The sequence below is a fragment of the Aythya ferina genome (genome assembly GCF_964211825.1).
Source record: "Aythya ferina genome assembly, chromosome: 2".
Lineage (NCBI taxonomy): Eukaryota > Metazoa > Chordata > Aves > Anseriformes > Anatidae > Aythya > Aythya ferina.
Window position 1 is genome coordinate 125153806 of NC_140297.1, and position 20450 is coordinate 125174255.

At 35.0% G+C, this 20450-nt stretch overlaps 1 protein-coding gene across 15 annotated transcripts in view; it reads left to right on the forward strand.

Moving 5' to 3' along the window:
• CSPP1 (centrosome and spindle pole associated protein 1) overlaps positions 1-20450 on the forward strand; it is a 57741-nt gene that overhangs the window by 7585 nt on the left and 29706 nt on the right. For 13 of the 15 annotated variants that reach the window (XM_084510234.1, XM_084510226.1, XM_084510222.1 and 10 more), the window contains 10 exons: positions 1582-1682; positions 2405-2428; positions 4990-5070; positions 8076-8177; positions 8852-9297; positions 13422-13523; positions 14126-14208; positions 15980-16073; positions 17011-17068; positions 20077-20249. In XM_084510234.1, the coding sequence (XP_084366360.1) occupies positions 1582-1682; positions 2405-2428; positions 4990-5070; positions 8076-8177; positions 8852-9297; positions 13422-13523; positions 14126-14208; positions 15980-16073; positions 17011-17068; positions 20077-20249 (1264 nt within the window). The remainder of the gene's footprint in view (positions 1-1581; positions 1683-2404; positions 2429-4989; positions 5071-8075; positions 8178-8851; positions 9298-13421; positions 13524-14125; positions 14209-15979; positions 16074-17010; positions 17069-20076; positions 20250-20450) is intronic. The other 2 variants (XM_084510232.1, XM_084510236.1) reach the window with 1 other exon arrangement.

The following is a 20450-nucleotide window of genomic DNA, read 5'->3' on the forward strand; positions in this document are numbered from 1 at the left end:
GAAAAGCAGCAAGTAGGTATTGCTATAATAATCATTTGGATGCTGACCACGCTGGGTTATTAGTGGATTGTTATTGGTATTATTGGCTGGTTCTGGATTAAAGCAATGTAATTTCCTTTGGGTTAAGTTAGATAGGAGCTTGTTCCATGTTACTGCTATAGATCTAACAGTACATATGAGAAGCTGGCAGAATTGAGTGGGGTTGTTCAGCACAGTTATTTCTCAACATATTAAATGCATGCAAACTTTTATGTGAAAATGCATTTGAAATCTTAACATTTTCCAAAAAAAAGAAAAAAAAGTTCAATATGAGTGTGTGCAGTTAATGGAATGTGAAATAAATACAGTAAATAGAGTAAACGAAAGCAGAAAACTATTGAAAAGTAAAATATCTCCTAACAAAAGAATTCAGGTAGAAATGCACACAAGTTTAGGATGAATGTTTGTGAAATGGAGTATTTTTGCCCTGCTAGCCTATCTCCCTTAACTTTTTGAAGTAGGTATTTCTCAGCTATCTCATAAATAGGTGAGATAATTGTCTTATAATTGTCTTCTCAGTGCTTTCCTGATGGCCAACCAAAAAGGTCTGCTGTAATAAAATGAGCTTTAAACCATTTTTATTTGAATACTTCAAGTATTTGAATCGAAGCACCTGCTTCTCACTTCTTTTTTTGTACTGTATTTTACTGGGTTCTTTGAGGTTACCACTAACCTTGAAAATTCCTCTTTTCCCTCTCAGTCCCTGCTACTTGTTTTTACAAAGACCACAAGAAATAGAAATGCTTTCAGTGAAACATCAGGCAATTAAAAAAACAGTCGCAACCTGTTTCTTGTGTGGTTTTCTGGAATTTGCTAGGTGTCTGTGGGGAGTGGTGAAAATTTCAGCAGAAGTGGCCTTCTCAGGCAGAGGGTGTTTCTTATAAAGTAGTTCAAAATGTATTTTGGGAACAACAAACAACTTCCCCAGCATTATATTGTAGGAGTGCAGCTTTTACAAGACCAGACAGTAACCTTGGAAATGTGCTAAATGTGTGTTTTGGGCCTGTTACAATAAAAATACTGAAGTGGGAAGAAGTGAATAAAGAAGCCACACAGATTTCATGTGTTTTGTGCTGAAGGAGCAGCTTGTTGCTTTCTGGTTGCTAAGTTTGTTGTATCTTGTGTGGTAAGCAGTGCTTAAAGTATCAGAGTAATTTAAGAAGTAACATATCAAATAAAAGAGATTCCTTTGAAACATATCTCGCTAAAAGAAACTATGTAAAATAACCTGAATAATGTAGATAGTTACCCTATTCAAAGTATGTTGCTTGTTTTTCTTAGTGAGAAGAAAAAAAATGCAAGGATTAGAGAGAGAGAAAACTAGCATCCAAAAAAACGATCCGTTCTTCTAGAATGCATAGAATGCTTTCCACCTAAGTAGTCATACAGAGATGTTTTTTTATTTCAGTTGTTTTATAATTTCTGGTTGTATATTTTTTTTATTGCTCATGTCTAACAAAAATCCAGATGTATCTTTTGCGTTATGTGCTTTGTATTGATACCAAATAGTATGATAATAACATTTAAGAGTTAAACTTTCAGGTGACTATGGCTTGAGTTTACCTCTTGGAGAAGAATATGAACGAAAAAAACATAAACTAAAAGAGGAACTTCGGCAAGATTATAGGCGATATCTTTCTCAGGTAAAGGTTCTTGTCTGGTTGCCTGAGTTTAATGAGTCTTTTACAATGACTCTCTCATTTTAATTGAATATAACAGAACAAAATTGTGGAGAATCTTTATAAGAAGTCACTTGTTATGAATGATGGCTGCTTTAGAAGAGTTTTTGAGTAAAAGTAATTTCAAAATGTCACCACTAGGAACAGTTAAGTATTTTAGTCTTCTACAGGTCTCATTGCTATGAGATTACATATTACACAGTGCTTTTTATTCTGAATTCCTTTATTTGTCTCTTTACTTCTTTTGTAGTTTCTAAAGAATTTAAAATATCATTTGTTACTTCCTCAGGTATTCTGTGGTCTGTAATTCAGCTAAGAATATTGCTGTAATCAGTGTGACTCCATTTCCTGGCTTCATTTCAGTTTTAGAAATAAAATAACTTTGATGCTCTGCTTAGCAGAACTTATTATATGCAACGATAGTAATTTAAAACTGAAAGGGTATGAAACGAAATGTCATAATCTTGGGAATATTCCGTATCGCTTCTTAATGTACCAGATCTTAGTCAATCAGGAAAAACAAATCAGGAAGCAAGTAATTTCTGTTGGAAAATGCTTATTATCCGTGCCTTTAGTTCTTAAAATGAAAGAATGGATCTGGTCTAAGAAAAGAATTATTTATTGCAAATTCAAATATTCTTGAATAAAAGACACTTGTTGAATAGTATCTTTTCCCTGACTTTTAGGGTATTTCACAGGCAAAAAGAAAGGTAGGGTGCCTGCAATATCTTGTTTTTCTTTTTTCTTTTTTTTTTTCCTTTAAATTAGTGGCTTTTTGCTTTGTTTGAAAGCTTCATGCTCTTTCAAATTAAAACAAAAATCATTACTTTTTTGTGCTTTGTGTATTTGTGTGCTCTGTAGTGATTAGTTGTGATTAACAGCATTGTTTGCATTGTGCAGAATGATTGCTTATTTATTATTTTCCATTAATATGATTTAAAAACATTTACTGATTGCTCTTTTCCTTTGCAATGGCTGTTGTTGCTATCCAATGCTAACTACGCAAAGGTTTATTTTAGTAGACATTTGCTGCAAGGCCTTTTGTAGGTTAGATAGGTGTTATAAGGTCAGATACACATACTTTAAGCTGGGATAAAATAATGAGCTCTCAAATATTATAATGCCATTGGAATCAGAGTTACAGCTTTTTCCTTCACTATGGAATCTTGTCAGTGGTGCACAGGAGAGCGGTGGAGCCAGTTATTCATCACCTAGTGGTTCAGAATGCAAGAATGAAATACCAGAGGCACATCTTTATGAGCTTTTTTTACAATTACAGTAATTTTGTTGTATGTTGTTATACAGTCATGTATATAAGATATTAACTTTCATATTTTTAATGTTGTGTGTCCAGGTTGTTCAGATTAAGCAACTTCAATAAAGGACCAGGAGCTAGTGTGGTGGAAAAACAACCTTCTGTGTTTTTTTTTTTTTTTTGTTTTGTTTTTTTGAACTGTGAATAACATGCCTATGATAGAAATTAACTAGATTAGCACGCACTAACAACAGCAATAACAAAATTAACTGGCTTCTTAACTTTTAATCAAAATGATGCTTATATAATTGTTGCTTCTTGTTTAATCTGAAACTTCAGGTTATTTTCCAAATTAGAATATTGTGTGAAAACCTGAACTGTTTTATAATTCCCACCAAAGTATCCAAATAGCATCATTTTTATGTTGACTTTTAGTATTTTATTCTCAACTGAATTTCAGTTTTACAAATTTAGGTATACAAGCTTATTTTTTTGTAAGCTAAGGGATAATCTTTTTTTTTATTATTTTATTTTATTGCATAGAGCGTGAGTGCAACTCTTAGCAGCTCTCACAGTGATACTTTGGTTAGTAACTCATTTAGTTGTGCTTATGTAGAAAATGCAATTTCCATATCAGTTTCTGTGTTTTGGCAAATAACTTTTTAACATCTGAGGTAATCTCTACAGATGTTTGAAGTATGAAAAGAGTTATGGGGTAGAGGTGATTACTGTTCATTTATTTTTGTCTACTAAAAATACTTAGTTCTCTATTAATTTAGTTTTCTCTGTGTTTGAATATTTGCATAGTTATTAAATCCCTTAGATCTTTTAATGTGAAGTTGTGGAATATAATTTATAGTGTAAATGTACCGGAACAGGTAGAGCTCTTACCTGTTTACATGCCTGTAGGTTTTCAGGCTAAGTTACAGCATAGATAATGGAAGGAAACTTCCATTCTAGTGAAATGCCATAACTAACACATTCCCATCATTGGCCATGCCACAGAAGTAGACGATCTTTTTATTAAATGTAATCAAATTGTTATAAATGGCTCAGAATTCAAATTAGAATTAAATGAAAAATAGGATTTATTAAAGGAATAAAGGAATAGAGGTAAGCAAACAGCGCTGGGTGCATCCTGGTGGAGCGGAGACTCCTGGTGCACCCAGCGCTGTTTGCTTACCTCTATTCCTTTATTCCTTTAATAAATCCTATTTTTCATTTAATTCTAATTTGAATTCTGAGCCATTTATAACAAGATTTTATAAAACATTATTTGATCGACTGAGAGTGGCCTGAGGATGCTTTTAGTAAGTGAGTGGTGTATGAAGGAACCACTAGACCTGGAAACGAAGGATGTATTCCAGTATTGATAGGTGTTTGGTTTGAAAGGTTGGTATTTTGACTAGCTGTGCAGCCCTGATTGCAAGCTGTGGCCTGGGGAACTACACTGATCCACAACACAGTGTGTTCAGCTGGAAGGTCTGTTCTGAAAGTGACTGATGGTCCACAGGGAACAGCAAGGTTTGGTGATGGATCATTATTCTGAAAAGTTTGGCGACTACTGTTGCAGAAAACAGATAGTATCGATACCTATGTATATCAAGTGGTGTCTGTGCTGATATTAGCATGGATTCCATTTGTTAAAATAAGAGGTAGGTGTACATCTGAAGTTAGAGAAGTCAGTTTTTCATCTAAAGTATGGTCATGTCTTGGAAAATTCCTCTAATGCTTGTAATTTTACCCCAAAAATCAGTAATTTTTTGGATATCTGATACGCAGGCTATGTAATCCTTGTAATAGTGTATTAACAAAGCCCTTTGCTTTCCATATTCCTTCACTTCATTTTTCTGTTCTGAAAGCATCCTGCATTTTCAGAATGTGAAGCTCATCAGTCTTTTTTTCATTAAATCGATCAGATATATTTCAAAAAATATAATTTCTAGCAACTGTTTAGCAATAAGATTTGGTATTTTAAAATATATTGAATGATGCTTATTATTTTTTTTAACGTAGAAAAATTACCTGACTACTGGCGAAGTAGATCCTTATACTCAGGGATTATCTCTTCCTATTGATGAGCGAAGGTCTGCCAAGGTGAGTGCATGGAGGAAATTAAGCTTGTACATAACCTGAAAGTGAACCCAGATGTTTTAACTGACACAAAAAATATTTCTACATAAGATTTTTCATTTTTACACCATTTTTCCAAGTGAACATTTTTGGAGGTCATCATTAGAATAATTTTCAGAAACAGTCTTTAAATATTGATATATTTTTTAATACCTATCAGGCTTTTTTAATCCTAGGGTACTTCTACTTTATTTTGTATATAATTAGCTGTGTAATTCTATATTGATATCAGCTGGAGGTTTGCTGCTTCTAATTCATACATACAGAGCACTTGCTGTGTTGAAAAGCTCTTGTGGTTGTGCTTGTTCTTTATTCAGCAGTCCATATTGATCAAATAAAAGACGTTGTTCTTATGATTATGTACACTTTTCTAATTTGTTACCCTTTGTAGTGCAGTCTGGGGATAAGATCAATTTTCTACAGTGATACTACTGTCACTTCCTATCAGAACAAAAAGAAGTATTCTTTCTGCTATACACAACTTGTTTTGATTTCTTCCTCTGCACACTGCCTGCTTATCTTGTGTCATTTTTCTTTTTGTACAAATAAATCCGAGAATCTAAATAAAAGCTGATCTTTTATCTCACATATTGCCTGCTGTTAATATAAGTGTCTTCTCACTTTCTGTTTTTCTTTGAGCTTACGTGTATTGGTGCGTTTTGAGAAAAGCACGTGTTCTCTCTCTGCATTTAGCCCCTTTTGATCTCCCTGAGATTTCTTATCAGTTTATAGTCTTCTTTTCCTATGTTGGAGAAAGATATCAGGCAGAACAGTCTCTCTGTTGGTGGAGGTTAGTTATGAAGATGCAATATGCATGTGTGGAATTTATTAACATCTGTTCTATTCTTCTGATGCATCGTACGATTCATTGAAAGCCTAAATAAGTCTTACAGGAGTCACTCTGCTCTTTCTGCCCTCACACAGTTTGCTTTATATTCCCATTTCCTTTCTTGTGCTTTCTTGGAAATTGATCCAGGAAGTTGAATCAGCAGAAACATCATAATTTATTAAATATTTTTGCTGATTCAGTTTGTAATGATCAGTCAAACTCTAGTTGAGATGCAAGAAAAAGAGAAACTGTTTCTGGATGAGGACTGCACTGTTGCACTTTTAATCTATAGCTATCTATTTTTAAACCTCCGCTGCTTTGGAATTGCATTCTTACTCTGTGTTTGGGGTGACACAGTCACTGTAATACGGCACAAGACTTGTTAGGGAATGTGTTGGTCCTGCCCTTGCTGTGCTTATTTGTTCTGCCTCTCTTGTGCTGGCAATAATGTTTGGCCATATGAGGAGCCACATGATATCTCAAACAAATGAAAACTACTGTTATGAAAAAGCCTCAAATCCCAAAATGTATTAGTGTTTAAACAAGGGAGGCAGCAAGAATGAAATGCCCTGGAAAGTGGAAGCATGCGGTTTTGTGCCAAGCTTATGCTGAGTTTAACTTGGCTTCAAGTCCTTCTGAACTTTGTGTTAACCCTTGTTGACAAAACAGTGAACGATAAAGTATCTTAATTTTGTGGAAATTAAAGACATATCTGGACTTGGAACATGCCTGATCTTTGGTTTTATATCATAGCTGTTCAACCTTGAGTTAAGATTTTCTGTACAAGCACGTTTTATCTTCTTTATCCATTTATTTATTGCTATTGTAGAAACTAAAAGCTGCCAGAAGATGTCACACTGTGCCCTGCTAAACAGTTAGTGTCTGCACAGATGATGATTAGAGGCTAACACATGCATCTTTGTTTTCTGTACTTGGTAAAATGTGCCGTCACACAGTGTACCGAATTTTCTGCTGACCGTTTTTGTCAGCTTTTAACCTTTTGAAGACAATGCTAGTTTCTCAGCTGTGGAGAATATCCCTAGGGCAGCTTTCATAACTGTCCTCAAGTTTTACATTGTCAGTGTCAGAAAACCATTAGACACAAAGATTGAAATGAGCCATTTTTGGGGGAGCATTGGTTTTATTTGTAAAACTATTACTAAGCTGGTATTTCTATGCTGATGGAGGTATAAATTCTTTTTGTTTGAAAGCTGGTCATGGGAAAGTAAATTTATATGTAATGTTGAAATTTTTTAATGGCTTTTGCCTTTTATTGGAAAATTCTGCAGTGGAGTGTAGAACATGGTTCATAATAATGTAGTATAATTCTCCTTTTCCTCATTCACATTATACAGGTTGGAATTAGGTAGTATAAGAGATGCCCCTTGCTCTGAACATTAAGTAGCAATATCAGAAAATAATCCAAATTAAAGTTTGTTCTCCCTGAAGACTGGTATATTTCTTAATATAGTAAGTTGTTAATGTACAATTCCTGCATATTTTTAGACCTGAGCCAGCTGTTTATAATGTCACCTTGCAAAACTAGCTAATAATTCTTGCACAAGGTGAAGACTGATTTTTTTTGGCGTTTATGACACTTCTTGCAGTCAGCTTAACTGCTCATTTAAATTTGACAGTTCAAATTATATCCTAAGCTCTAGTTGACACATCTTGTCTGTACGTGTATTTGTTGTCTTGTTTTAATTGAGTGGGGCAAGTGACAACTAATCTGAGCATAAAAAATGGTGTGTTTTAAAATCATCTTTAAATACATTCATATTCACAATTAGGAATTAACTTCTGATTTCCAAAGAACTAAGGCTCCAAAACAATTTTGGAATAGATGTAGCAGGAGGAAACCTACCTGGTTTTGAGGTGCAACTTGATACACAGTGATACTGGGGACTAGACTTCATGTCCAGGAAGCTACCTTCTGCTCTGGAGATCTCCAATTCAGAGCAAGTGCTGTGTGCTGATAATGAACACCCAACCCCCCAAAGCAATTCAAGTCCTATTTGTGCATTGCAAAGAAGAGGGGGGGGGTTACAGCTTGCTTGTATTCATTTAATACAGTACTGTGAAGTTAAAAGCTACTTCTCAAAGTGCAAAATTATAATTTACTTCTCAATGCCTGTTTTAGGAGAAACTACGGCTTGAAAGAAACAAGGAGTACAATCAATATCTCAGGGATAAAGAAGAATGGAATGAAAAGATAAGGAAATTAGGGAAGAAAAACACAGAGGTAATACAATTCTACTTATATTGATACAAAAGAGAGCATAAATGATCTTGCTGGTTGTTTTATCATCTTTGTAACAGTGAGCCTGAGGAAATAGGTGGCAGAAATGCAGCTTTTGTTTGTATAACCGGGTCTCTGAAGTAGGGGTTCATGTATCCGTTCCCTTTTACCATCTTTATGCCAGAGATGAAAGATTAGTGTACAGAAATACTACATGACTGTTCCATGGGGAAACCCATGAGAAGAAAAAAAATAGGTTAAGAAGTGGTTAGGTTAAAATGTTGTGCTTGTAGCTGAGGTATCATAAACTTGTCTCAGTGTGGAATAAGGATATATAGTGTTTTGATCAGGTGTGAAGTTAAAAATGGTTTTTGATTCTTTGTGCCCTTAAATCTAAAGGTCAAATCTGTTACCCTTTGGAGTTTGTAAAAGGCCTGTTCAGGATTCATAGCTATTCTTCTGGAAAATGATAGGTAAGGGAAAGTGTGCTTTCTTTTCTTGAGGAGGGAAAAAAATCATTAGCTTTTAAGTCATTGAGGTATTATTCTTATTGCTTACATCGTGACTCTTCTCCAATACCTATTTAGGGAATGTTTGAGCAAAAACTTGGTTTTGTATTTCTTCAGTGTAATTTGTTTATATTCAAATCTTTTAATATTTTTTTTTCCATTAAACAGCGTGAGACGGACAGGAATAAAAAACTTATTGCTGCTACCAGGCTCTGGCCAGAACCGCGTACAGAAGTAGAGCCCTGTAGTACAGCTGCAGAACCTCCCAAGAAAGATGCCTTTACTTCTACAGAAGGTTATGAAGAGCTGCTAAATAAGAGACGGCTGGAGGAAGACAGGTACCACAGGCTAGATGATGAGGTTGAATTAAGAAGTCGATTATTAAGTAAAAGACTTGATGAGGATTTGGATGTTCCCAGTAGAAGACATCGTGGATTTCCTAGTCAATCTGTAATTCCCATAAGAAGGTATCACAGACTTGATGAGGATCGTGATTTTGATCGAAGATACTACAGAATGGACTATGAACCTGAGATAAGTGAAGAATTTGACCCTAGATTTAGATGTGAAAGCGCTTATGAGAGAAAACCTCCCCGATATTTTTATGCTGAAAGGTATCTTTAACTCTGTTTTCTACTTTATTTCTGTAGTGCTTTTTGACAGCCATGATTTGCTCTCAGTGAAAATTACACAAGATTCACAGGTGAAAGCAGAATTTTTGGTCTTAATTTAAAGAGGACTTTTGTCATAGTTTTTAGAAAAGCATTTAAAAATTGGATCAGTACCTAAGAATATAAATCATACATTAGGTAGGTAGCATTTTATATAGTGTGGTGAGACAAGGGTGCTTGTGAAATTACTTGAGAAAAAGAAACACACAATTTACATAAATATATCTGGTAAATCTACGTATTTCCCAGAGTACAGTAGTGTTTGTTAGCAAGCCTCTGTAATGTGAACCGAAGATAAACATGTATGTCCTCATTTTTACTGTATGTCTTGCTAAATAGCAAGGTCTTTAGACGTGTAATTGAGTTGAATCCTGATGGTGTTAACTGGTCCTAATCTCAGTAGAAACTACACAATCTGAATAACGCATTTAAGAACTGCACCCAAATCAAACAAAAGAGAGTGTTAGAGGTAAATCTTATAATAAAGAGCACATAATACTTGGTTTATATTAAATATTCTTTACACTGTGTTAACTGATAGGTCAGTTTGGTTACTTTGACATAAATTATTAATCTTTCTTTTCTAGCTCACTGATTTAAAAACCAAAGAAGTAAGCCTTACCAGTCATTCAGGGTTTGGCAGTCTGGCCACATTCGATTCTTTCTGCAAAAATAGGTTCCTTTCAAAAGTGGAAGGGTTGTGGTCTGAAATAGTAGTAAACTTGAAACAGGCATGTTTTATACAACTACATTCAAATGAAATAAATCAGTAAAGTTTCCTGTAAATAAACTTTAAATATGTGCTTAAGAGTGTTCATTTGTTCAGTTTGCAGTTCTTGGGCTAGCATGGTCTTTTTTTTTCTTATTTTTTTCCCTTCTTTTTGTTAAGCCTGTTGTCAGAATCATTTTACTGCTGTTTCTTCCATGAAGGAAACACCAGCATTTCTCCCATGTTAGGGAAAATAACCAATTAACACTTTGAGAAAAAAACAGAAGGCAAATTCTACCACTCAACAGCGTTAAATCCTACGATCGTGTTTCATTGTTAATTGCTGGTGGACTGGCTAGATGATCTTTTGAGTCATTGTTTACAGGAATAATTTTCTGGATAGTTTTGCAGTAACTGGAAAAAACAAACCAAACCCTAAAATGCTCTTCTACTGGAAATGCATTTTCTAAATGGAATGAATCATACTTCTCTTCCAGTTTCAAATAGCAGTCAAGTACAGTTACCTCTGTACAAAAATACCTTTCAACATTCCTTCTCAGCCCTTCTAATGTGAAAGTAAATAAAACCATAAAGAAAAGAAACAAGTAGGTATGGGGAAAATGAAATATCTTGAAGCATTTCTGAGATGCAGGCTAAGTAAATGGGTTATTTCAGTGTTTCAGATGGTATGCTCAAGTGTGCTTCTTAAAAGCCTGGATTTATTCGTATAGTGCTTCTGAAAGAGACTAGCAAACGGAAACGGTGGTTAAAGAGATAGCAGGAATCAGATTACCTCTTTCTGCTGAATGCAATTTGGAGAAAAGTGCAAAATGCAAAAATTGCTCTTTTCTGCCAGTGTTATACCATGAGATGGAGAAAAGAAGGTTTTCAGGTGGAGTCATCCCGTCCAACAACTTTTCAGAATATCAGAATGAAACTGCAGAAGCTTGTTTCTGTGTCTAACAAAGGTAGACAAAATGTCCATGTTTTTTTCAGAAAAAGGCACTTGCTGTTAAACCTGTTAATTAACATCCAGTAATTAACTGTGTGCCTCTGTCTATGCAATTGGATGTAGAGTCTAATATTGAAATAATGACCAGCTGATCAAGTTTGAGGGCTTACTTTTGTTTCTCAAAGAATGGCTTTTGAGCCAAGGGTAGACAGTATTATCCTGCTTCAAAGTTTACAAGTCCCTGGTTATTCCAAGAACACTGATGCTAATACAAATGTGTGAGACCAATATATCACCAGACACTACATTGCTGCTTTGGAGAGACCTCTGAAACAGTTTTTGTTCAAGGTTTATTTTAAAATAAAGTACAGAAGATAGTCTTATCTTTGTTATAGACAAACTTTGTACGTCTTGTTAAAAGAATTTGCTTAACCATCACCTGAATTGCCTGAACTTAAAGTTGAATGTAAAATTAAGGTTTATTTATTAGTAGTTAATCCTTTTTTAAATGGAAGATAACCTTTCATCATTTTTATATTAAATGTATTTTGTAATCCAGTATTTTTTGTCCTTCACAGGGAGTGCCACTTATTCTTTTATGATCAGTCTCTCTTCAAGAAGGAAAAACACATCTTTTAGTTACTGACAGCTTCACTTCTTAAGCATTAGTATTTTATTTCCACATTTCAGCTAGTCAGCCTTTTCCAGATCACATTTGATTTATAACACAAACTAAATAAGAAGGAACGCTTTTTTGCTGCACTGAAGGTTTTTTTTTTTTTTTTTTTAATGGGTTTTATTAATTTGAAGAGGCAGGTGTTTGGCAGGATTTTCCAGAAAGGTTTCTTATCTGATGGAGGCGTGAGGTCTGTGGTATTTCAGCAAATAGAAATGGTGATGGGAGAGTGAGAGGAAGAGCCAAAGTTTTTTGTTCTAGTCATCTGATTGCTTTATTCTATCCCCAGCACCAGGTCTATCCTATATACAAGGTATGAGAGTTTCTTGATTGAATTGAGTCAATGTGTCTGGGCAAAACAGAGCGGTTTGTCGGAGACCTGCCATGCTAAGTTTGCTGCTTTTTACAAAAAAAATTACCAAAGCCAACCAACCAAAAACCAACACCCATTCCCCCCACCCCAAACAAACAAACAGGTTGAATCCTGGGCTTTGGCTCTTTCCTTCCTCCCTCCTTCCTTTCATCACACTGTGGACTTAGGCTTTGTATTCCCCAGTTGTGTTTGTCGTGCGTGACCAGCCTTGTAAGTAACAGGTTGATCATTATCAAATAGATGATCTGGATCATGAAAGAAGACCGTGTTATGCCAAGAGGCTTTCATGCTTGCATCCTTTTGCCTCTGATTATTGGCTATTACTTAAATTGCAAGGATGGGCAGAGCTGTGGCTCTTACATGAAAGAATATAATGTTTTTTTCTGTTTACTGTGGATTTTTGTGGTTTGTTTAGTAGTAAGTCCCTGTGTTTGCCTGGCATTGGAAAATATATCTTTGTCAGCATCTATTGCTTACTTTTTCATTAAATGTCTCTTCCTGCCTCATTTTATCAAGATAACTTGAAGTCCTCATTATAGAATAATTAGTTTGAAAGGTTAGAAAAGCCTGTACATTCAACTACCCCAGACCTTTTCAGGAAAAGCTCCCTTGTGTTCATGCAGTTTTTAGCATCTTTGGAATTAATTGAATTTTTGTTTGTATTACTTTCTTCAGGTGTAGTTGCTTTGAATTTTAGCTCCTGAATTCTGGTATTCACCAGATCAAAAATCACCTCTCTCTTTTAAATAGTATCAGATACATGGTGAAGGACAGGGTGTCATTAAAGAAGCTTTTCATATCTGAATCAACTATTTCACCAGGCTTGTGCGATAGTTGTTGGAGGCTTCGTTGGCTCATTAAGAGCAAGATCAATTTCAATCAATGCAGTCTGAATGCTAAAGTGTGTGATCCTGCATCACTTCCAAGATCTGTTCCAGGGGTGCCACCAGGGATGTGAATTTGGTCACGTTTATATAAACAACAAAAATAATAAGGTTCGTCAGGGAAGCTTGCTCTGCAATGAAGAATTAGTATGTGTTTTCAAGGAAAATTGAATTCTACATGGCAAATTCTAGCTAGCATGCAGTCAGCTAGACCTTCAAGTAAGAGGTTTTCTGGGAGCTGTGGTATCCCTTCAGCCTGGAAAGCAGACTTGGGGATCTGCATTTCAGATGGAGGTGCTTTGGCAATACTAATGAAGTGAATTATTTCTAGAAATTTTGCACAGTATTTTCAGAACTGGTTCTGTTCCATGTGCTGTCAGGCTGAGGATCCATCTGCATGAAACTGCTGGACCTTCTATTTTGGATGGCGTGTTTTTTGGCAAGCATGGCTAAATATTTTCTATTTCTTTAAGGCCCAATCTGGATGGAGTAGTACGAGATCTACCTGCAGATTATGAAGATGAATTAAAGGAAAGATCACATGTGCAGCAGGTTCCAAGAACTGGAAATTTTAGGTCTGGTATACAATGTATTTTTCTGCTAATCACACTATAAATTCATGGTGAGAGGAAAATGTTTATTTACAATCCCTAATATGCTATCCAAAATGGTGAATTCTTTTCCTACAGCTAGTGTAATATAGGGCAAGAATGATGCATTTGCTTTGAACATAGCTATGGAAGATTGCATGCCAGTGTTGTTTTTTGAAATGACAGATCACCTGTTCTCTAACTGAGGTTGAAGTTTTAACTGATTTTTTTTTTTTCTTTTTTTTTTTTCCTGATAGTAGTTTTAAAATTCCTTTTTTAGTTTTCTGGACTTGCAAAATTAAGACATGATCTAAGAGGCAAAAGCAAAATGTGTGTAAAGACCTTATATAAACTCTTGCTTGGCACTGCTTTTGTCTGTCAACACTTTTAAGTGCTCGACTGCGTCAGTGTTTCTGAGAGCTTCAGAAACCACAGGCAAATGAGAACTGTGAGAAATGCCTTTTTTTCCACAAGGCTTCTTATTTTGCTTGCGATGTTTCTTTGGATTTTAGAAAGGTCTCTGTCATAAATATATCACATAATGGTGTAAGTCTGATCTTTCCATTTTCTTTTTTTGTCTTTGCCAGAAATCAGGCACAAATTAGCTCTTCAGCTAATGAACCTTCCAAGTCTGCTCCTGAAATGACATATGCAACAGGCCTCGTTCTTGGTACGTATAGAAACCTAGCTCATGACACAAAGTTATTCTTTCTTTGCATATTTGACTTTTCTTTGGGAATAATTAAAAACCTCGAAAATCTAGCTGTTTCTTCATGTTAGTTTTTCCTGGTGCCAGTAAATAAATACTATTAAAAAAAAAAAGAAAAAGAAAAAAATATTCCTTCTCCCAGTTAATGCAATAGGGCTTTTGAATTAATTTTGAAGAGCCTGAGTTTCTTAGTTATCATTAACAGTGTAAGGCCCGTATACCTTCCTTTTGATACTAATTATTTTTGATACTTATTACTATTTTTTTTAATTAACGACTAATGTTTTTGATATTAATATCAATTGCAGAAGTATGAGGAATAGCAGTGTTCGCAACTGTGTTCTGATTATCTCTTCCTGGTTAAATGTAGCCATTATATTTAGCAGTGAAAGTTACTGAGCTTAGTGGAAAGAAGTGTTGCTGAAAAAAAAAAAAGCATTCCTAGCATAATTCAGTAAATAAGACGAGTAAGAAAACTAGTTCTTCAGATGCAAGCCTTTGAATGCAAGGTAGGTTTGAGTTGATGGGAAAATTGGCTAACAGGTGTGAGGTGTACTTCCTTTTTATTTTTATATTTGAACATACCTGATCTTCAGTGCTATGCGTGGCAGGACAGTTTTCTGTTTGAGGACAGCATTAAAACCATGGTGGGTGTAACTGTCAGTCTCCCTGATCTGTTCATAGCCATCTCACTGTAATAACCTACAGTTATGAAGGTTACATCTCACTGTAATAACCTACAGTACACAAAGTCATGAATTAGTCTTCCTTGCAGTCTTCGTTAGAAAAAGAATATTATGTTTTATAAAGATATGATTATTATTATTTTTTTTAAGTTAGATTGATTTCAGACTCCCCCAAAATCACAAGCCATGATGTTATCTTACCTCTTTTGGTTGCTTTACAATCCTGACATAATAACTGAAAAAAAATAATCTGTCATGAATCATGTAGGTGCTTTTTTCCTTTTTATTTCTTTTATTTCTTTCACCTACTTTGCAGCCTACTTCACTTTATTGCTCAGGTTTACTTCATTTGAAATCTACGGTGATTGTGTGCATGAAAATATGTCAAGAGTCTGTTGTGTCTGATGGTCATACAAGTGGTGTTTTTTTTGTTTGTTTGTTTATTTTTAATAGAAAACACCACACATACTGTGGGGAGAACTACCAAAAGTTGTAAGGGCTTTTTTGGGTTCCTCAAAATCTGTGTGAGATGCGATCACCGTTTCCTTTTACGTACACGTATCAGCCAATACTTTTCTAATTTGTAGTAGTCATGGAAACCATCTTAAAAGTGGAGCACTTTGCTTTCCTCCCTGTGGGTTTCTAGTTTTACCTTTCCTTTTTATCCAGAGCAGTGCTTTGTAATTTTGGAGTGCTGTAGTGTATCTTCCTTAGTTGAGCATTAGAAATAATAATAATACAACAATGAAAAAAAAAATATATTTTTTTATCAGATAGCTTTGAAATTTGTAGCTCCCTGACTGTACAGAAACAGGCAAACTAGAAAAATAACAATGAAAATTATAGTAGTTCTTATTGTCATATTCAAAACAAACTTCAATATTAAAACCTCTTTTTAATCAGTAAGGATAGCGTTGTTATACACATTCTCTGATTGTATACTCTGCTGTCTTTTATGTTTTGACTTGACTGAAATGCAGTGTTTTTATCCAGTATGTTTGTGTAGTTTGTGGAGCACTTACACACTGTACGACCATTTCCATTAGGTGGTCAGGACCTAGAACTTCTCCAAAGGAAAAAAGAGAAATACAGGCAAGAACTAATTGAACAGATGGCTGAGCAACAGCGAAATAAGAGACGGTAATGGAAAGTTACTACATATATTTTTTAAACAATAATAGCTGAACTTTAAAGGAATTTAATATGGAATATGGTACAAATAATTTTCATAAATAAGGAACTTTAGCTAAATAGCTAATACTATACCTAATTAAGCTAGTTGGCATGAGAGCTTTGGTTTTTAATAATAATAAAAAAAAATCATCAGCTTTCAGTGAAACAAAGAAAAAATTGATTTTTCATTTTAAAAATTGATTTTCAGTTTCTCAGGGATAAAGAAGCTCTAGGTGGATATATCTTTCTTGGTGGTAAAAAATTACTTTGCAAAGTTGAAAATGATTTTTCATTTCGCTTTCCAGTTTAGGAAGGGAACCTTTTGCTTTCAAAGTACTGGATTTATGCAAAATAATAGAATAAAATTTCTTACTTATGTATTAGTAGCTGCTTGCTGAATGATAATAGATATAAATATACAAACACACAGTTATATTAATGAAAGGATAATGAATTAAAGTTCCTCTTGACAGCTTCGCTGTGATTGAAAGCTACACATGCTGAAATTGCTTGAGGCTTGAAATTACAATATAGTAATTATTGTTATACTTCTGAATAATTTGAATACATTTATTATAAAGTTTATATCACTGTGATGTGAATAAAGATACATTTTTAAGAAATAATCTGAAAAGTTGTAGTAAAAAAAAAAAAGGCAATGTGTGGTTTTTCATTTTTTGGTAGTTGGAATTTAACTAGGTGGAATAAATGATGGCTGAGTACTTCTTGAGTTCCATTTATGTACAAAGGATATACAGTATCCTTATTCCCTGACTCCAGAAGAAGTCAAGTAGAAGCATGTCTTGTTACTCTGTATTTGCAGAGTTGTGAGGTCTATGCTTTGAAAAAATGAGTATGGCTTACTGCTTTCTGATGTGATTTTTTTTTTTTTCCACAAAAATAGTGAGAAGGAACTTGAGCTCTCAGTTGCTGCTTCTGGAGCTCTAGACCCAGAAAAGAAGGTGAGGAGTTTGGATTTTTTTTTTTCCACTTATATAGACTTTTTTCTTATTATATGTACATTATGGTTGTTGATTCACAAAACTATAGGGCTTTTATAGAATGATAAATGTGTATCTTTTTTCTAATAGGGCACTAGGATAGAATAAAACTCAGGCCAAGGATGATAAGACTGTCCTCATTGCACATACTTTCAGCTTAAGAGGAAAATATGTTCAAGAAAGTTTTAAAACATTTTCTTTTTTCTCTTTGACCAAGTGTTCTGTAAAAGCACTAGATGCCACGGAAAAGATATTTGGTGTGCAGTGGTAGCCTGTACATGTGCACAATAGTGAGTCTTCTAGGGGAATGTAAAGTTTGCTGCTGAAAGTTTTTCTCTGTATACTTCGTTCTTTTTCAATTAAAAAAAAATCCAGTTGTTTTGCAGCTGATTTTAACTCAGAGTGATGATTTTTTTTTATATTTCAAAGTTGTATTTTTTTTTTTACACCATCAAATATAAAAAGCAAGATATTTAATGTTGTGTTACTTGTAAGAGTTAATGCAGTTAACTCTTCTTAACATGTCTCCACGTCCTTATTGGTGATTATTGTACCAAGAATTTAGACTATCACATATGTAGGAGTAAGATTGTTGGTGCTAGCAGCATTAATAGCAGTTTGATTGTCACATAACTAGTATGATTTGCATGGGTGTGTTTATTGAAGTGGCCAAGGCCAGTGCATCTTGGGAACAGTAGATATTTGAATATGAAGGACAGATAATTTGCTCAAGAAATAATAAAGTAGTTAATGACTTAACTGGTTGCGAGTTTAAATTATCAGTGGTGCTGTTTTTTGAGGGAGGCTACAAAACAGAAGGAAACTTGAGCTACTACTTTTGGATGTGTTCAGTGGATGTGAAAGGAGTGCTCATTTTCTAGAAGATGAAGATGGATGAATTTCTATAATTTATCATCAACAAAGCAGTCAGCATTTGAGGCGGGCGACTGGAAATGCACATAGATAAGCAACTAAACTGCTTAGAATCAATTTTTGCTTCTAAATTGAAAGGTGGTCAAGTGGTCTAGCTGCATGTTCCTGCCCTCTCTACTTAAGGCATCTGTGGCATGTGTTTGATCCCTTTCTGTGAACCAGTTTGGCTTGGTTAGCTGGCAAAAGTCTGAATCGTTTGTTGTTTGTTAGCTTAGAGCTAACCATGGATTCAGATGGTGAAAAGGAGAGGAATGGAGTACATGGTTGGGAGCAAGACAGGAAAAGAGGTAAAACTGAGCAGAGGATGCTGGTGCTTTTGGCTGCAGCAGGCTGAAAAGTCAGCATAAACAATCATGTCTGATCGGACGTGAACAGCCAGAAGCATGCTGTGGTGAAGCATTCCACATACTGCATCTTGCTCAGAGACTGAAAAGTGCTTATTGTATGAGCAAAATTATATCCAGGGCAAGTCCAGGACATGTATATTTAAAACCATTAATTTGGCTGAAAGCCTTCAATTAAGTAGAATTGCTGCATTCATTAAGCAACAGTCACTGCTAGCTTCAAATTGCTTCTTGGGGAGAGATTCTAATCAGGTGGATTTCTTGATTAATTACAGGTTGGTTAAATAGCAATGCCTGTTTCAGAGCATGTAGAAGTAGACTGTTGTATATACTGCTTGTTTAAAAGAAAACAATCCCCAGGATGAACCTACTGCCATAGTTACATCTTTAATTAGCCACAGAGCTGAAATCTGGGGCACTTTGGGAACAGTTGACATTAGGCTTGTTAGTAAGAAAGACTGTTTAAATGTTCTCCTGCTCAAGATACTGGATTTGAAAAGATAAGTTGAAAGACAAAAGTCTCTAGACTTCTAAATAATTTTAAATCACTGTAGTTTGTATGCTATCAAATTTCATTCTCACATCTAGAAATATGAAGTTAAATATTGTAAATGAATATTAATGTCTGGTAGATTTTGTGAATTGTTTATCTTAATGCTGTAGTTCATGATTGGTGAGTACTAACTGCCTTGTATATACTATCTTGCAGCTAAGTGATGAGGAGGTAAACATTTAATATTTTGCTGAAATACTTTAGGGTATACAGTTTGCTGTTAGATCTTAAATATGTAGTTGGTGCTGGTATCACTGTCTCTGCATGCATGTTAGTTGAAGCACTGCAATGTTAGGACTGGTAAATTCAGAAGCATAATCTGGTTTTATTTATATGGTGTATAGTTATGTTTTTTTTTTTTTTGGGTCTTTTATAGGCTCATTTAAACAGAATATTTATGCATAGAAGCTGGTGTAAGGGCTTTCTGGATGCGATAGGATACCTCTGAAACTAACTGATTTGCATGCCTTTGCATTACTTGCATGTTGCCTTTGAGTAGTTTCTGAGGCTGCCAGTTATCAATAAACATTTGATACTTTATTTAAAAAAAAAAAAAAAAAAAAAGGAAGAAACTAAACTAATTTTGTTATGTTTGTCCTTGAAAAACTCTAATCGAATCAAAGGAACCTGAAAAATAATGGTACTGCAAGGAAATGTTTATTGGAAAAAGTCTCAGTGTATGTTTGTCTTTACTCTTACTGATGATGAGATGTTTTAGTAGGGGGAGGGCATTCATAAACTTTTTTCGTGTGCATAATATGAGAATACTATCAGCATAGGAACTTGGCAGCTGTAGATAACTTGTGCTACAGCCAACTGAGTAAATGCTTTTATTTTTTTTTCCCCTGGATCCTTTTCCCCCCCACACACAACCATATACTTCTTAAAACTTGCCATGGAGGTTTTTTTTTTTTTTTTTTTTTAATTCTGTGGTAAACATGCTAGATTTCCTTGTAGCAGTAGATTTCCAGTAAGTCCCTGTGAGGGGAAGAAAACACAACACAAAAAAGCAGTTATTAGAAATTTGAACAGGTAATTGAGAACTAGTAGAATATTTAATGCAACCTAAATGGAGATTCAGAGTATTTCATGTTAATAACAAGTTAACTGCTTTTTTCTTCTTTTCTTTTCTCCTTCAGCCAAATAGATTGAGGCAGTTTGGCTTGACAGCAAGGGCTTCTGAAGAGAAAGTGCCGCCTGAAAGGCCCAGGGTTGCTTTCCAAACTCCTGTGTCCATGCCTTCTGTCTCTCCAGTGAATGAAGACTTTCACCGAGGGCTTGCCAGCACTCTTGGTGAAATGGCAGCTCCCAGGTGCTTCCTAATGTCTAATCTGAATGTCCCCTCTTTTAGCTTAAAGCCATTCCCCCTTGTTCTGTCACTACATTCCCTGGCACAGAGTCTCTCTCCAGCTTTCCTGTAGGCCCTTTTAGGTACTGGAAGGCTGCTGTCAGGTCTCCTCAGAGCCTTCCCTTCTCCAAGCTGAACATACTTGAATACGGCTCTCTTAGTGGA